The sequence below is a fragment of the Acipenser ruthenus genome, chromosome 12 (assembly GCF_902713425.1).
Source record: "Acipenser ruthenus chromosome 12, fAciRut3.2 maternal haplotype, whole genome shotgun sequence".
NCBI lineage: Eukaryota > Metazoa > Chordata > Actinopteri > Acipenseriformes > Acipenseridae > Acipenser > Acipenser ruthenus.
The window spans coordinates 36,800,193-36,815,646 of record NC_081200.1 but is presented as its reverse complement, the minus strand read 5'-3'; the positions used below and the strand labels follow the sequence as shown (position 1 = coordinate 36,815,646).

Genomic DNA, 15,454 nt, shown 5'->3' with positions numbered 1-15,454 from the left:
TATAAGCAATTTATTATTAGTAGCTCCCCAAACTGAACTACTGACATTGTGAAATAAACTCAGAACCGTTCGTTGTCCAATTTGAGCTCCTGTATCAGCCTGTGATACTCCCCCAGCTCTACGCTTCTTTAATATTGGGTGCATCCAATATCGCCTTTGTTTTGTTTTAGTTTTTGGCTTTGACTCCATATGATAAGCAATAACGTCTTCATCATCGCTGCTGGAGCTGGTTGAAGATACCTCTGCCATTTTTTTCTTTCTGGTGTGGTTTTAACACATCCAATGTGCAATCAACTTGACGGACAAGTTTTCGGATGACGGACAATAAGTGAAGTATTGGATCCAGCGTGCAATGGCCTTTACTCGACCTGTTAAAATTTCTGAAATTGAACCTACAGTAGCTTTGCCAAAGGAGTTCAGACTTCCTTGTCCAAGACGCTGGTTTTCAAGTCTTGGACTATTTCTGTGTTGATAATTCTGTTTGATACAAGAGGAAGGCCTTAGCATGTTGAAATATTTATTTCTTTACTTCCCAAACTGTTTGTACCTACCATGAACAGAAAGCTTTTTACACAACCCGCTGTTGCCTCTGGGTATCTGTGTACATACCTTGTATGTTTGTGCACAAACGGGAACAAAGACATCTTCTAGTAAACCGCACATGAGCAGTTTGTGTGCTGGATGTATCCTAGGTAGATACTCAAAATGTGAACAATTACAATCTATGGGAGATCCCACTCCTGCAGAGATAGGAATATGGTTCAGACTCGCTCTCCTGTATCTGAGATACATACTGAAACATGTTAATCAGTGTGATGCAGTACCTATAAAGTCAAGCTAATGCATTGATATATGGGATAGTTTAAGTGAATTTCAATCTGAGCCAACACTTCGGAACCAGGGTACCTCACCTGCCAAGCCTTCAGACCTACCTTTCCACTTTCCATTTAAAAATATATCCCAACCTGGTTTTCAAATCCCTGATTTTTACCTGCATACCTTTCCTAAAGGCAGGCCTATTTTAGAGGTGTGAATGATGGTTGATGGAATGTGTTATTGCCTGTATCTCAGAATGTCATTGCGAAGAAAAAAAAAAAACACACTATCTGCTCTCTTTAATCATCTACCCTGAAGGAAAATGTACCGAAAGCAGACCGAGCTCAAATGTACTTGCAAAGTAAAGCAGCTGCTGTAGATATGAGTTTGGATGCTGATGCCAGCAAACTTTCTAGTTCTAGCAGTGAACACCACCGGATAGGGCAGGGTTGATGAGGGACCCAGTGTTGCTCTAAGACCCTTGTATCAAACAGCCCCCTTAAATTGAATTCATTGTTAACCTCTTTAGACTCATCTCTGGTAACTCTTTCTAGCCAACCTTTCCTGAATGTCATAAATTTGGTCTGCTCTTTAAAGGAAGAATAGCTCTCTCCAAGCAGTGTTGTGTTGTGTTGTGGTTTTTGTGATGTTGATTAATGACCGATCCTCCTGGAGGCGATTCCTTGCATTAGATTTATGTTCCTGTGTGATTTCACAATAGGAGCCCAATCCCTTTCTGAGCTCGACACTGGAGGCCGACTCCCTGCTCCGGAGCCCTACTCCTCCCCCTAGCAAGGACCAGGGCCGGCTCAGCAGCTCAGGACGAGGCCTGCCCCCGCTCCACTTCCCCCCAGAGCTGGTCCCCTTTGACGAGGCTTTGAGGGACATCACTGTGGGGATACCCATCATGACTGAGCAGGACTCAGCAGGGAACACGGACACTGTCGCCCGACATGGGTCCCAGCTGTTGGAGATCAAGGCCATGGAGCGCAGGGGTAAGGAGAAGAGGAAGTCACTTGGGATAATGCCACACTGAAAATAGTGTACCAGTGCGTGATACTCCAGGGAGTTCTCGCACTGCTACGGGATGTCAAGGGTAAGGAGAAGGTTGATCAAGGGCAGTCCTCAAAAAGGAGAGTGGGAAGGCGCTGGGAATATGTTTTTCCACGGAGGGGGGAAAGCATGGAAAGCAGGAACAGCCAAGGAGAAAGATGAGTGTAAAAAGAAGTCTGAGGAAGTAAATTCAAGACCAAGGAATACAAAATTATATTATTAAAAGGTAATTTTGTTTTGTATTTTGACAGAAATGGAAAAGCAGCTGAAGATTGAGCACCTGTTTGTGACGTGGCAGCAGAGATCAGCTCAGTCCAACATGCCCATCACAGTGAGTACCTTTTAATGCAGGCTGCAGTCTGAACACATGCTGAAGAGCACCTGTTTTGGAGAGTTGGTACCCCAAAACATATACATGGCACTTCTCTTATATATGTTATGCTGTAGCCTGATTGTATTCTCAGGTATGCTTGTCTGTAGACAAAAAATAATTGCTTAAGTGCCATCATTTCTGAACACCTGATTGCGAGCCATTACCAAGCTAGATTGTATATTTCCCACTGAAAATATGTAATTTTCTTGAAAAGGAGTCCCGCCTGTAATTCCTCCAAACTACTACAAGATGAAGCCCTGGTCCTTGTTGCCCCCAGTGCCTTTTTGCTGGCATCAGTAGTACCACTTTGTAAGGCTGATGGTCAATACCAGCCAAAGTCTGAAAGGAAACTTGCCACAGTTATCAGAAGCTGAATCCAGATTCAGATTAGTTTGCTTGGTGTAATGCATTTCTTTAAGTGTGCATACTGTGTTCTACAGGAGTCGTGCAATAGCTTTCCAAGCAGCAGTGCTTTGTTGTTTTTGTGTAGGCTGCTGACCTGGACACCCTGAAGCAGTCGTCACGCTTGGTCCATTACTGTGCCACCCCCCTGCTGTTCGACCCTGTGTTCCGCAGACAAATTCAGGAGGAGCTGACTGTCAACCCCCAGGGCAAGGTAGGGGCATATCCAACACGTACAGAGATGCCAACTGCTACGATTTGGCCGTAGCAGCTAATATTTTGGAGGTCCTGCTATGGTGCTACGTTGAAGTTGTATAATACTACAGTTTTTTATTAAATAAATAAATGATGGATACTCCATGATACTCCAGCTAGCAGCCACTGGCCATAAAAAAAAAATTTCCACCACACTTCGCACGGCACATGCTTCTATTTTCTCCTTTCATAAGTTGGCATCTCTGCACATACAGTATAAACATTGTGGCAGTGTATGCACCAGTCACACAGTAAAGATCTTATATGTACATGTACCAGTAATGCATTTTGTAGATTTAATGTCTTTGCAAAGCAACACATTCTGGTATATATATGTGGCTTTTTAAAATGTTTATTCTGGCTTCTATCTCTATCTCGCTGAAAGATGCCACCGTTGAGCGTCTTGCATGCCTCTTTATCCCACGCAGAAGCGACATTGCTCCAGCGACTCGACTGCGTCTGGCCGGGACCGGAGCCACAGCTGTGACTCGGTGGAGATGCTGCCCAGCAGGCTGAAGGAGGAGCCCTGGCTGCTTGATATCTCCAACACTTTCCTGCAGCAGTATGTCCAGTACCTGCAGAGCATGGGCTTCATCCTGGTGCAGGTCCGACCACTCTCCCCGGCCAGGAGGTAACAGCAGGGAGAGGAGGAAGCTGTCTGGCTAGGGATCTGAAACACTTTCCTATAGCTCTCTGTAGACTAGGTCTGTTCAGGTACATGTCTGCAAACTGCCCTGTGTCGTTTAATCGCTGGGTAACAAGATGTAGAATCTCATTGTAGGTTAATGGCTGATAGGTTCCACTTCACAAATCATGGAACACAATCGGCTTCCAATGATACTAATGAGCTCAATCAACTAAAGCAATCATATTCTTTAACAAAAGTAGGATTAATAATACACTGCCACTTGTTGAATGTAAGTATACCTTTTTAAGCCTGTAATTTTAGCAGTAAGCTGATGTTGCCTACAGTTTGCCACAAATTACGTATTAGACAAAATAATCTCTGATTGGGGTTTTGTTCTTTGACCCTGGATAATTTAATTCTTCTCTGCCAGTAGCGCTATTGCTCGTGCCCGAGCTGGGGCCATCAGCTCTGTTTCTTCAGAGGGACGAACTTCCTTCTCTTACAACAAGCAGAAAAGTGATGAGAGCCCGAAGGTGAGCAGCCAGTGTCAGTAAATCAGAAAAACAGATCCTTGTAAGTGACCTTCAACAGAGACAGCAAATGCTTAAATTGATTTAAATTTTTCTCTCCAGCAGAGTGGTGGATCAGGAGCCACCCCTTACCACCTCCAGCGGGCCCTACCTGGGGGGATAGTGTTAATGGAGCTGGCCTTTCAGGTGAGGACCTACAGTAGGCGGTAGGGAAGCATTTCACTGCCCCTGTGGGCTCAGGAGTCAGGCGCTGAAGGCTCCCACTACTTCCCTGTATCAGTAGATGGCCTTTTGAGTCCTTTGCCTCTCAGATATACTGTACCTATCCTATGACAGTCGTGGGTTTAAACTGCACTGTGTAGTAGACCATAGTAAAGCATACATTAATTTGCTGTACCCGTGCCCTTTTGTGTTTTATGCACATCTCCAGAGTACTCTCTCTCTATATATATAATGATCTTCATACCAGCAAACATGTTAAAGGTTTAATTTGTACTATTAAACCTAAAGTCTAACTGAGACATATTTTAAGAGTGTATTATATTGTTCTTACTTGTCATGGTGTCTTTCAGACTCCACTGTAACCCTTATGTAACTGCATGGCTGATTGTATCTGTTTCTTCCTGGCAGGGATGTTATTTCTGTGTGAAGCAGTATGCGTTGGAGTGTTCTCGGATCCCAATGGGACAGTCTGTAAATTCACAGGTAAAAATAATAATGAATAATCTGTGGCTAGATGGAGATAGAGGAAAAGCCCAGCTTCCTTATTACTCTCTGAGATGCTGTTTTTCCAGGAATAGAACTTTTGTTTTTTTTGTAACTCCTGTATTTTCCCATTTTTGTTTGTGTTTTTCCTCCTTGGTCTCTAACTATCAGTTCTTGGACTGCAATTTATTTCAAACGGGGTAAAATGAACTACAGGTAGTTTTCAATTATCTTGCAACATTTACCAAAATACAAAATACGTTGTCTGCCAGACGCAATTTATATTCGAGGCAACAGCAGACAATGTCTTTTAATTCATTAAAAACAATACTTGGGATCTTGGTAATTAGAACCAGTCGGGTCCGGACTGTATTGAGATTAGTGATTTTGTTTGGAGTACTCATCAAAATCTCCACTTGGGTAATTTGAAATCGTGAGCTGAGAATTTCTATTTCCAGAGGAGCTTCATTGAAGTGTTCTCTGACAAACCATTACAATGTCTAATGTATAATGTATTTGTTACTAGAACAAATTGTTTAATTCTGTGGTCAAATGGTGTGCAGGAGGCATTCAAAATAAACTTCCTAATTTTCATCATTCGGCATAAGTTGTCACAGCTGTAATTCAAAGTAATTGCATCTTTTCCAAGAATTGTACCAATACAGTGGAAAGTAGCACAGGACCAAAGAATCAACTGTCTTGAATAAAGAAGTTCAGATGGTTTAAAAACCTGCACAGAACAGGTTAGCCGAGTATTCAAAGATCAACGGTAACACAGAGTACATGGCAGTGAGCAAGACCCATTTAACATGTATGTGAGTTTACAGAATAATATCTATTTATGACTGCTTTCTAGAGGAAATGGCATGGACGGCACTCGGTTGTCTGTGCTTTTCTTGCATTTGCTTAGGTTTCACTCCTTCGGTTGAATACACAGCAATCTTCTACAAGGTTTTACTTGTCCACTCCAAATCCATCCACACACTGTGCTCATTCTAGTTAATGATTCCTGATTTACTGACCTGTTCTCATTCACCCTTCCATGTTGTAAGCGTATAGCTGCTGCAATGTGTGTGTGTGTTTGTTTGTGTGTCTCTGTAGATGCCTCCTATTCTGCCCTGCCTGTTTAATCCATGCCTGTGTTTAGAGCTGGTAGTTACCACAGTGTATGTGTGCCGAGTCCCATCTCATCTCCTCTTTCCATCAGGGCTCCCTTGTCTCCAAACCTCGTAGCAAGCCGTTCCCCGAGGCCTCTTCCGTCTCAGAATCAGCGGTATGTCCCAGCAGTCCTGGGGGCGGGGCCTCCAATCAGGGTTCTGTTCTACAAATCCTTGTTGTGCTCCTCCTCCTCCTCCTCCTCCTCCTCCTCCTCCTCCTCTTACTGTCCTTCCTTCTACAATACATGCTGGTTTAGTTATTCTTTGAGTTTCTGATCAGTCGTCCCCCTCGTCCCCGCCCCCCCCCAGAATCCCTGTGGTTTACTTTCGACTGGGGAGCTCTATGGTAGCTGGGTTCAGACTCCCCTGGTGCTTGGGTTAGTGTTTTTTGTATATTTACTTCACTTCTGAGGTTTTGCTTCTATTGAGCTTCATCACTTTTGTATTTCTTCGGGGACACTGTAACATTCTCTCTTCTTTAATTGTGGTGGAGGAAAAGTTGAACTGATTCTTGCGATTATCTATACCTCAAAATAATTTTTAGCGAGCTCCAGTGATAATGATTGCAATAACTTACCAGTGTGGCCCTCAGGTAAGTGGCTGTGTAAGAAAGTGGCCCAGAGGGACCAGTTAGCAAGACCCGCTGCCAACAGGGACTACTAACAAGTAATGCAGTTGTTATATCAATGTGGCCCTCAATAAATGAGAAGGTGTTCTTCTGGGATGTTATTTAGATGGGAGCTCTTTTATAAATATGTGGTTGTTCTTATGCCAGTGTGTTTTTTGGTGGAATTGTAGTAGGTGCCTGTAAGCACAATCCAGATCCACAACACTTCTGACTGTGCACATCTGTTCTTATTAACCCTAGAGTTTCTTATGAATCACTGTTTGTGTTTGTTTTTTATTTTTTATTTTATTTCTTCTTCGATTCGGTTCTGCCTTTGCTTTGTTTTCTGTTGCAGTACAGTATGTTGGTTTTACATCTCTCTGTGTGTTTTGGGATGCTGTTAGTCTCCTGGACAGAGTGTTATGTCATGGGAGGGAGTGGGGTTAAAGGAATTAGCAAGTTTGTATAGCGTATGTAGAGCAAAGTCAGAATTGGCTTGAGTAATGAGTTAAAGCACAGCTATTATTAAACCTGCACCAAGATCAATCCAGCCACAAGAGTCGCACCCAATGATGATCTGAAAAGTAACTTGGTCCTGAACAAGGAACATTAGTTAGGCTCCCAATAGCAGCCATGCAGTCTATTGGCTGCTTGTTTTATGCACAGCAGACATTTGTTTGTTTCCTTGCACCGGTAACACTCAGTGTAAAAAGCAATCCACATAATGCTGCCCGGTTTTGAGTCTAAAACTAATATCAGAAATATGGCTGGAATAGAGGCTGAAGATAAGCACTTCCCCTACATAATGCACCAAATTCAGGTGATATGTTTGCCACAATGTAGCCACTATAAAAAAGGTGCTATTTATGAGGTGTCCCATTCTTAAATGATTCAAGCACACAGATTAAAAAAAAAAAAAAAAAAAGAGATGTTCATCTATTTTATTCTGGCAGTAAGAGATGTAGTAGCAAGGTTCTGTTGTATCTGACTCTGGCGTTCGCTCTTTTCCAGCTCTCCATGTTGTTCACAGAGGAGTGTGACAAGGTGCGAGACCTGATGCACGTGCACTCGTTCAGCTACGATTTCCACCTGCGTGTCGTTCACCAGTACCTGGTGGGCTGCCAGATGACTCTGCGTCAGGGTTATCAGCTCACCAGCTTCCTGGAGGACTTCATCGCTCACCATCCCGACATCCCCAAGTTCGGGAGGAACCACGTCTTCCAGGGTGAGCAGCATCAGCATTCAGTAGGCCTGGAGCTGGATTAGAGGGCTAGATTTATTTTGCATTTGGTTTTGCAATTCAAAACAACAAGCTTGATCGGCTAGATAAAAGAAGTAGCAGAAATATGTGTGGATATGTTGTAACACACGTGCTTGTGAATGTTATCAGCCTGGTTAAGCTAATCCACCAGTAAATGCTGTAGTTTATTAGATCAATGATTACAAATACGGTTTATAACTTTCTACACCGGGTAGTGGAGTAGCTAGAGGTGGCAGGGCAGAAGGTAATGGGCTTGATTTAGCCCAGGGCTGTAATGCAGGGGGCACTGTGTTCACAGTGTTAGATATTGACTCTCCTGTAGGTGTCTTTTCCTTTCCAACGGGAGTGATAACGGCACACCAGCTGTATAACTACATCACAGACCACGCAGGAACCTACAATATGAAACCACTGCGCATGTCCAAGTCTGCACTGTCTGACGGCAGGAAGGGGACAGCGAATGCTGAGCTTCATGAATATGCACTGGTGGCGCTCTGGAACAGGTAAGAAGTGGGCAGGTTTAAAAGCCATTTCAAATATCAGGTGTCGGTAACAGCCAGGATTCATAGGGTTCACCAAGCAATGCCATGTTCTAGTGTATACTGTTTAGTGTTTGTTTCTGTAATTGTGTAAATTACATTTCTGGTCAAGTTTTACATTTATTTCTATTTATTTTTTGGTCACGCTTTATTTTTAAGGGCGTTTTTTAGGGATAATAAAAATTGATTTTAGGGTTAATAAAAATCTGATTTAATTTGCTAAACATTACTACAGTAACAATTTGAACCGATTTCAAGCATGTGATTGACTGGGTATTGATCATCCATAGGACTCTGGTGTTTGCAGTTTTAGCTGGCTTATTATATATTAAGTAACAGTTAACAGAAAATAAATAATGTACATTAACATTGTTTTTTTTTAACAGTTAATAAACAAAAAAAAGTCCCTTAAAATAAAGCATGACTTTTTTTTCTGTCCAGCTCTCGTTCCTACAAGGACTCAGAGGGCCTCCGACACCATGATGATTTTGATGTCTCTCTGCTAGTGTGTCATAATGCAGCACCTTTCGAGGAGCAGTCCGAAGGAGAACGAAATCTTCTAATGTAAGATGCCGCCTGTACAGCCTCTATACACTCTGCAGTGCAGAAAATGCAGTATCTGATGGATATATTTTATATTATTTTTTACATCATTTTAGTGTCGTCTTTAATATTGTATCCCACAGCTCTAGAAGAGAAAGGAGTTTTTAAAAAAGTGTGGTATATTCAGTATTGGGGATTTGGAGTAGCAATGCAAGTTTTTGTATAATGCTGTTGAGATTTTTTTGAGAATTTTGCTTTATTGTTTAGCATGGGTAACCAGTCTTTATGTAGTTGTCTGTAGTTTTCTAGTCATGGTTTCTATTTTGTATTTCAGGCTGCGTTACTATGTGATCATGACAAGCCAGCGTGAGCTGTTCCCCCGCCTCACAGCAGACATGCGGCGCTTCAAGAAGCTGCCTCAGATTTACAGAGAGCACACAGAGCTGGGAAGCAAGCCTCCCAGAGAGCGTGCAGAGAGGGACGGGTCTAGGGAGGCAGAGCTGGACGTGTGGGTGGAGGGGGACAACTCGAGCGAGTTTTACTCAGGTGGGCCGCAAGTGACGATGACGCCTGGACTGTTCTATACCTCTCCTCTCTTCCCTCTTCTGGCCTCGGAGGTGACCTCTGCACGGAACCACATCCTGAGAAGCGTGCAGCAGGCGAGGGGACACTGCCGACGGGATATCCTGTGGCGAAGGCTCTTCCATGGGGAGCACCTGGCCTCGGACAAACTGAAACTGAGCAAACTGACCTTCACTGAGCTTGAGGAGCTGCTGGACGCTGTGCAGAGCCGTTCTGTGGGGGATATCGACGCTCAGCTGGTAAACACTATTTCTGAAATCAGCACAATTATAGAGCAGAGAACAAAGCTTTAAATTACAATCAAAGAGGCATTTTTACTATGAACTTGAATACATATACATCAGTTTAAACAGATGTGGTGTTTATTAGCTTAGGTTGGTCCAGTTAACCTCCTGCTAAAACCAGAAATGGCATTGCATTTCAATCCCTGAAACCATGAGAGATTTTCCTGTTTTTTAAAAAAAAAAAAAAAGAATGCACTTTTCGATTTTAGGTGATGTATTCTTCAAATTGGGGGTGTGTTGCATTCCTTCTTTTCTTGTAGTACTTCCTGCATGTGGTGTGTAGGGATATTACATTTAGTTTCTGAAGAGAAGGTCTTGTGCATGGTGCTGTACCAGGGATAATAGCCTGTTCCATTGACATGGAATGTACTTTTATCAGAATCTCCTCAGCCCCAAAGGTAGTAACACACACACAGTACACCAATGCTTATATAGGTTTCCATTACCCAGTAGGCTCAGGTGAGTGGTTAAATCCAATCATGTTCAGTGCTGTTCTTGTTTACCCTGTAATGAAAGGTCATTTTTTTCCTTTGTAGTGCAGGCTTGTTTGAAAGCAGGAATCGGTGCTCTAGCTGGTCCCATGTAGGGTGTTGGATTCACTTCTATTGAAATGCGTTTATTAGCATGCTCTACTGCAACTGAGCTGCAAACACAATTCTTTTCCACCTTCCTTGTTCATGCCGTCAATATTTGGAATGAATTGCTGTCTAACACAGACGTTTTGTATGTGTAAATTGCTCAATATCAACTCATTTTCTGTACATTTCTGTGCTAGCCTTCAGCAAACATAGGAGGAATATCCACAAAACACAGAAACCGATCAATACCTACTATTTATTCAGTACAAGCTCAATAAATCCAAAGCAATCTCCTGTATAAGACTTATCCAAACAACATGCATGCAAACAAAGATAGTCCCACTGCTCCATTGCTTTTATATTTAAAGCATTTCTCAAACCCTGTACCACAGATTAAGGTGTAAATTAGATAATCCCTGTCAAACAGTAAATGAAAAGAACAGCATCTATCTTTATATGCATGCTATGCATCACTGTCCACCCCTGGCTGGAACCCATCTTTAAGCATAACATCAGACAATAAATCATTTTCCCCCAGATCTGTTCAATCGCTGCTCTATATGCATCCAGGGGAATCCATGTGAATCTGTGTGTCTTTTGATTTCCATATTGAGGTGGATGGAGTCATTCTCAGCCAGGAGCCCCAGGATAGTTTTAATTATAGTGCATTAGGTAGTCGCTATCCAGGCAAACGTTATTGTATAAGCTAATTTGCCAATTAAAAAAAAAAAAAAAGATACATGACAAAGGCTTTAGATTTGCCTTGCAGATGCAATAGTACCTGCATGTTCAGTGAGCTCACACTGAGCCAGAAACTGTACAGGGAAGTTGATTTAAATATCTTGCAATTTGACAAAAACAATACTGACTCTTTATCAATTTAAAGGGAGATGCTTTTTCCAAAGCGGTAACTCACTGAGAACTAATGTTGGGATGCTATTGGGTGCTCCCTTTTTACCACCATATTTTTGCATTATATAGTTTTCCCATGCTTTATACTATGCATTTACCATAGGTTACCCTGGTTTGCCATGTAATGTTCTTTACTATACCTAGCTACTCTTTCCAATGCTTACCTATGCTTTACCATACCTTTAACTTTGCTTTATTACTGTGCTTTTACTCTGGAACTTGTATAAAGATCAGTTGCACTATAACTGGGTATTTCACAGCATCTGATCAGCAGTGTATGGGCACAATACCAGCAGTCACAGGGTGTGTCTAATAGACCTCAAAGTGCCAGACATCCCAGAGCTACAAAATGATACCTGAACAACTTCCTGGTGACAAATGCTGTGAGATCTCAGAACCGAGATTGTGATACTGTGCTCCAGTCTCTGCAATTGAAAGAGGTGTATATTTGCAGCTAAGCCTCCTTGTTCTGTTTGTAGGATTGTTTCCTGACGATGGGCCCTGGCTGGTACCAGAGCCTCATTAAGGTGTTGCTCACCCGATTCCCACAGAGCTGCCGATATTTTGTGGAGAACGACAGCAGCATACAGTACTTGGTAGGCATTTTTTACCTTCATCTGTTATCTATTTAATCTATTTAGTACAATGGTTCTGTCCGCAATAACAAGCGATATTAAGGTGGCAGCTGATAATGTCTTTTTGTTCCTTGTTTTTAGAATTGCAGATACATTGTAAACCTCTAGAAAATTTACCATGAAGTGAACATTAATTTTGCTGGAAAATTCCCTTTTTAACAACAAATTCATCCCAATGGTTTTTCCTTATCTCGTCATCCTTTGATTTTCTACAGCACTTGACTAATTCGTCAGTGATTTGCAATTAATTTAAATTAGACAGATGCTTCGCGTTGCTGAATCAATTTTTATTAAAATCCAATTTCTTGTGAATTATTTGTATACAGATCCTACAGAATTTGTTGATTTTTGTCCCTTGCATGAAGTGTTTTAATAAATGTATTCCATTGGGCCCCATTCAGATGTAGTTTGTGTTGCAGAAATTGTTTCCATCTCCCTTGCTTGTCCAACTCCTTGATTTCAACTGTTTTCATGTGTTCTGCAGGCTGTCCTGAACCAAAAATTCACTGACTGCTTTGTTCTGGTCTTCCTTGATTCCCAGGCTGGAAAAACAGTGAGTGTTGGGTTGATATATTAATTATTATTATTATCATTGTTATTATTATTATAGACATATAATGATATCTTAAAGGCAATTACAGAATCAGTGAGAAGTTGGATAAGTGACATCAATGAAAGCCCATTTCCATCTGAGGTACCCTCATTCTCAGTTTCATTTAGGGAGATCACTTATATATATTTGTGGATTTTACTGTTGATTTTAAGTGTGTTTCAAAATTTTTCTTGGTTGCTATTTTCTTTCAGAGTTTTAAGGTGGTTTTCAGAGAGCCATTGCCAGCCCAGCCTCAAACTAGCAACAGCCCATTGCCACAGCTGGTCTCCATGTACCACCATCTGGAGTCGGTCATCAATACAGCCTGCTTCAATCTCTGGACAGGGCTACTGTAGAGACTGATCTGTAATATAGATTGCTTCAATCTTTAGACAATACTGCTATGGAAACTGGTGCAACCTACTGTCGGGACGGGGTCCATAATACAGACCGAATGCTTCTTAAGGCTGTTCTAGAAGCACCAACGCAAACTGCCTTCTATTAAACATTTTTGTGCCAATTATAGCACAAGGCAGTCACCATGTTTCTCCTGCCCAGGTTATCTTGGCTAAACTGTTGACAGTCATCATTTGTCAATATGCCTTGCTAGAGGGATGTGCACTGCTTGACCTCTGAAGCGGGAGCTGCTATAGTAGTCCATCACCTGTACGGTATTTGGTGGTGGTCTGAAACACTAATGTGGTGTGTTCTCTCTCTCTCTCTCTCTCTCTCTCTCTCTCTCTCTCTCTCTCTCTCTCTCTCTCTCTCTCTCTCTCTCTCTCTCTCTCTCTCTTCCTTTTTTTTTTTTTTTTTGGTGCCAAAAATGATTATTTCTATTCAGCACAATAAACTGTTTTGGCTTCTGATGCAGAAAGTTTCATATCTTTGTAAAGTAGAGGTTTTCTGCCAGTTCTAAACATTAGAATGCAGCTTTCAGCTCAGCTCTGTATTCTTCAAGCCTCCACATTGTAGAGTAACTAGAACAGTGAGCATTCCCATCAGCATTGTTCACTGGGATTGAGAAGGTTGACAGTTAAATGGTTAAAATTCTTAGATAAAGCTGAAGTTTCCTCTCAGCAAGAATTACAACTGGAGTTAGAGTAAGTAGCAGGGTGCTGAAAAAATATATAATCGCACCACACACGTCCCCATGTGATGCTACAATTGTTTAAGTAACGTACCTGCAATTTCTTTTCATTGTTAACATCCTGACGCCTTTTTACACTTTTAACTTTAAAGTCTGTTTCAAAGGATTTTAGATCTGTCCTCTAAATCACTGCAGGAAGAGCGACCTTTAAAAAAAAATAAAATAAAAAAAAAAACAAGAAAGTGCTCTGGCTTTTGTGTTGCGTACCACATGCATCGTTATAGCTGTGTTACCTGTTTGACGATTTGTGGGTAATAATCCTTGCACTATCAGTGCACTAGAGCTGACATTTTGAAATGATCTTTGAAACAGACTTTTTAACGTTTATAAGTGTAAAAAGTTGTCAGGATGTTAAAAAAGAAAAATTACAGGTACGCTAAAATTATACTGTCCCTAAAACATTTTGCACGATTTTCATATACATTAAAATCGGTTTCATAGTGGGATTCTAAACCTGTAAACCTCTGTCTGTTGAGCAAGCATTCTGTCGCCTTAAGAACAAAATCCACTTTGATGTATAAATAGTTTGGAAAAATGGGAAGGATCCCAATAGTTTAAGAGCCTTTGATTAATAATTTCTCATACTGTTTAACACTTCAGCGCTTCATTACCTAATTTCCAGACAGCCAACCTCTCTTCATTTCAAAAGTGCCTGTGTTTAACAATTCAGTTTGGAAGAGACATCATTATTGTACTGACCTTGGAGTTGAATCTTTGAAAACCCTATTAAACTGCTGATTTGATTCAGTCTGTGTCGTTGCTAACACTGGTGTTCAGTATTCCAGGAAGTGTCTGAGCCAGGACCCGCTCGCTAGATGTGCTAGAGTTGCAATTCTTGTCCTGCCACTGTAGTGTTCTTCCATGACTGATGCAGAACACACGCCAACACCATTTTGCAGTTTGTCATACAACATTTGCATGTTGTAATCAAAATTTCCCATGGGTCACACTAATTCATAAAGAAGGAAACTGGTTTTCCTAACAGGTGTTAAGACTATAAACTATGATACATAATTGTTCTGACTAGACTGGTCTGATTTAATCAAAGCATGGCACTGTTTCTAAGCAAGACAATGTTTATATGTTTTTTTGTTTATCATATATTATTTACTTTAAAGTTGTCAACACTGGGCATGTAAAAAAGAAAATATCTATTGATGTACTTAAATTTATTTGAAAAGAAACTTCTGATTTGGATGATTACGATAACTGTGGCTGGACATATGTTTTACATGTATATTATGTATATATAAATAAATACAGAATTAAACTTTACAGTCTATTAAATAACAAGTTACTCACTTTGTTTTTTTTTTTTTTAAGTTCTCAGTTAGTGGCAGGCCTGAACATATCAATGTTACCATAGGCCAAGCAGTACCAGTTTTGTACCAGCAGGGGGCAGTGCTTAGCAGTGCCATTGTCATTTCTTTTATAGGATGTGAAGTTTGCACTGACCCCACTATGTACAGCTATTAAAATATTTAAAAATAAATTACTTTTGTCATGAAATGCAGCTTAGTAAAATTACTAAGCAATTACAAATAAATGCAGATTTAATATTTTGTTATATAATAACTCTGAGACAGTGCTACAATTGGCAGCAGTGTGGAGCAGTGGTTAGGGCTCTGGACTCTTGACCGGAGGGTCATGGGTTCAATCCCCGGTGGGGGCACTGCTGCTGTACCCTTGAGCAAGGTACTTTACCTAGATTGCTCCAGTTAAAACCCAACTGTATAAATGGGTAATTGTATGTAAAAATAATGTGATATCTTGTAAGTCGCCCTGGATAAGGGCGTCTGCTAAGAAATAAATTATTATTATTATTATTATTACAATTGACACCCACCTCCTGAAT

General features: G+C 41.2%; 1 protein-coding gene across 17 annotated transcripts in view; it reads left to right on the top strand.

Annotated features, from left to right (window-relative positions):
* szt2 (SZT2 subunit of KICSTOR complex) overlaps positions 1-14,896 on the top strand; it is a 57,327-nt gene extending 42,431 nt beyond the window's left edge. For 7 of the 17 annotated variants that reach the window (XM_059035011.1, XM_059035017.1, XM_059035019.1 and 4 more), the window contains 15 exons: positions 1,538-1,811; positions 2,121-2,200; positions 2,733-2,858; positions 3,328-3,530; positions 3,958-4,060; positions 4,160-4,243; positions 4,688-4,762; positions 5,970-6,035; positions 7,538-7,751; positions 8,110-8,290; positions 8,768-8,890; positions 9,204-9,690; positions 11,705-11,821; positions 12,345-12,413; positions 12,665-14,896. In XM_059035011.1, the coding sequence (XP_058890994.1) occupies positions 1,538-1,811; positions 2,121-2,200; positions 2,733-2,858; positions 3,328-3,530; positions 3,958-4,060; positions 4,160-4,243; positions 4,688-4,762; positions 5,970-6,035; positions 7,538-7,751; positions 8,110-8,290; positions 8,768-8,890; positions 9,204-9,690; positions 11,705-11,821; positions 12,345-12,413; positions 12,665-12,808 (2,346 nt within the window). In that variant the 3' untranslated portion in view covers positions 12,809-14,896. The remainder of the gene's footprint in view (positions 1-1,537; positions 1,812-2,120; positions 2,201-2,732; positions 2,859-3,327; positions 3,531-3,957; positions 4,061-4,159; positions 4,244-4,687; positions 4,763-5,969; positions 6,036-7,537; positions 7,752-8,109; positions 8,291-8,767; positions 8,891-9,203; positions 9,691-11,704; positions 11,822-12,344; positions 12,414-12,664) is intronic. The other 10 variants (XM_059035025.1, XM_059035024.1, XM_059035023.1 and 7 more) reach the window with 5 other exon arrangements.
* Positions 14,897-15,454: the final 558 nt, after the last annotated feature.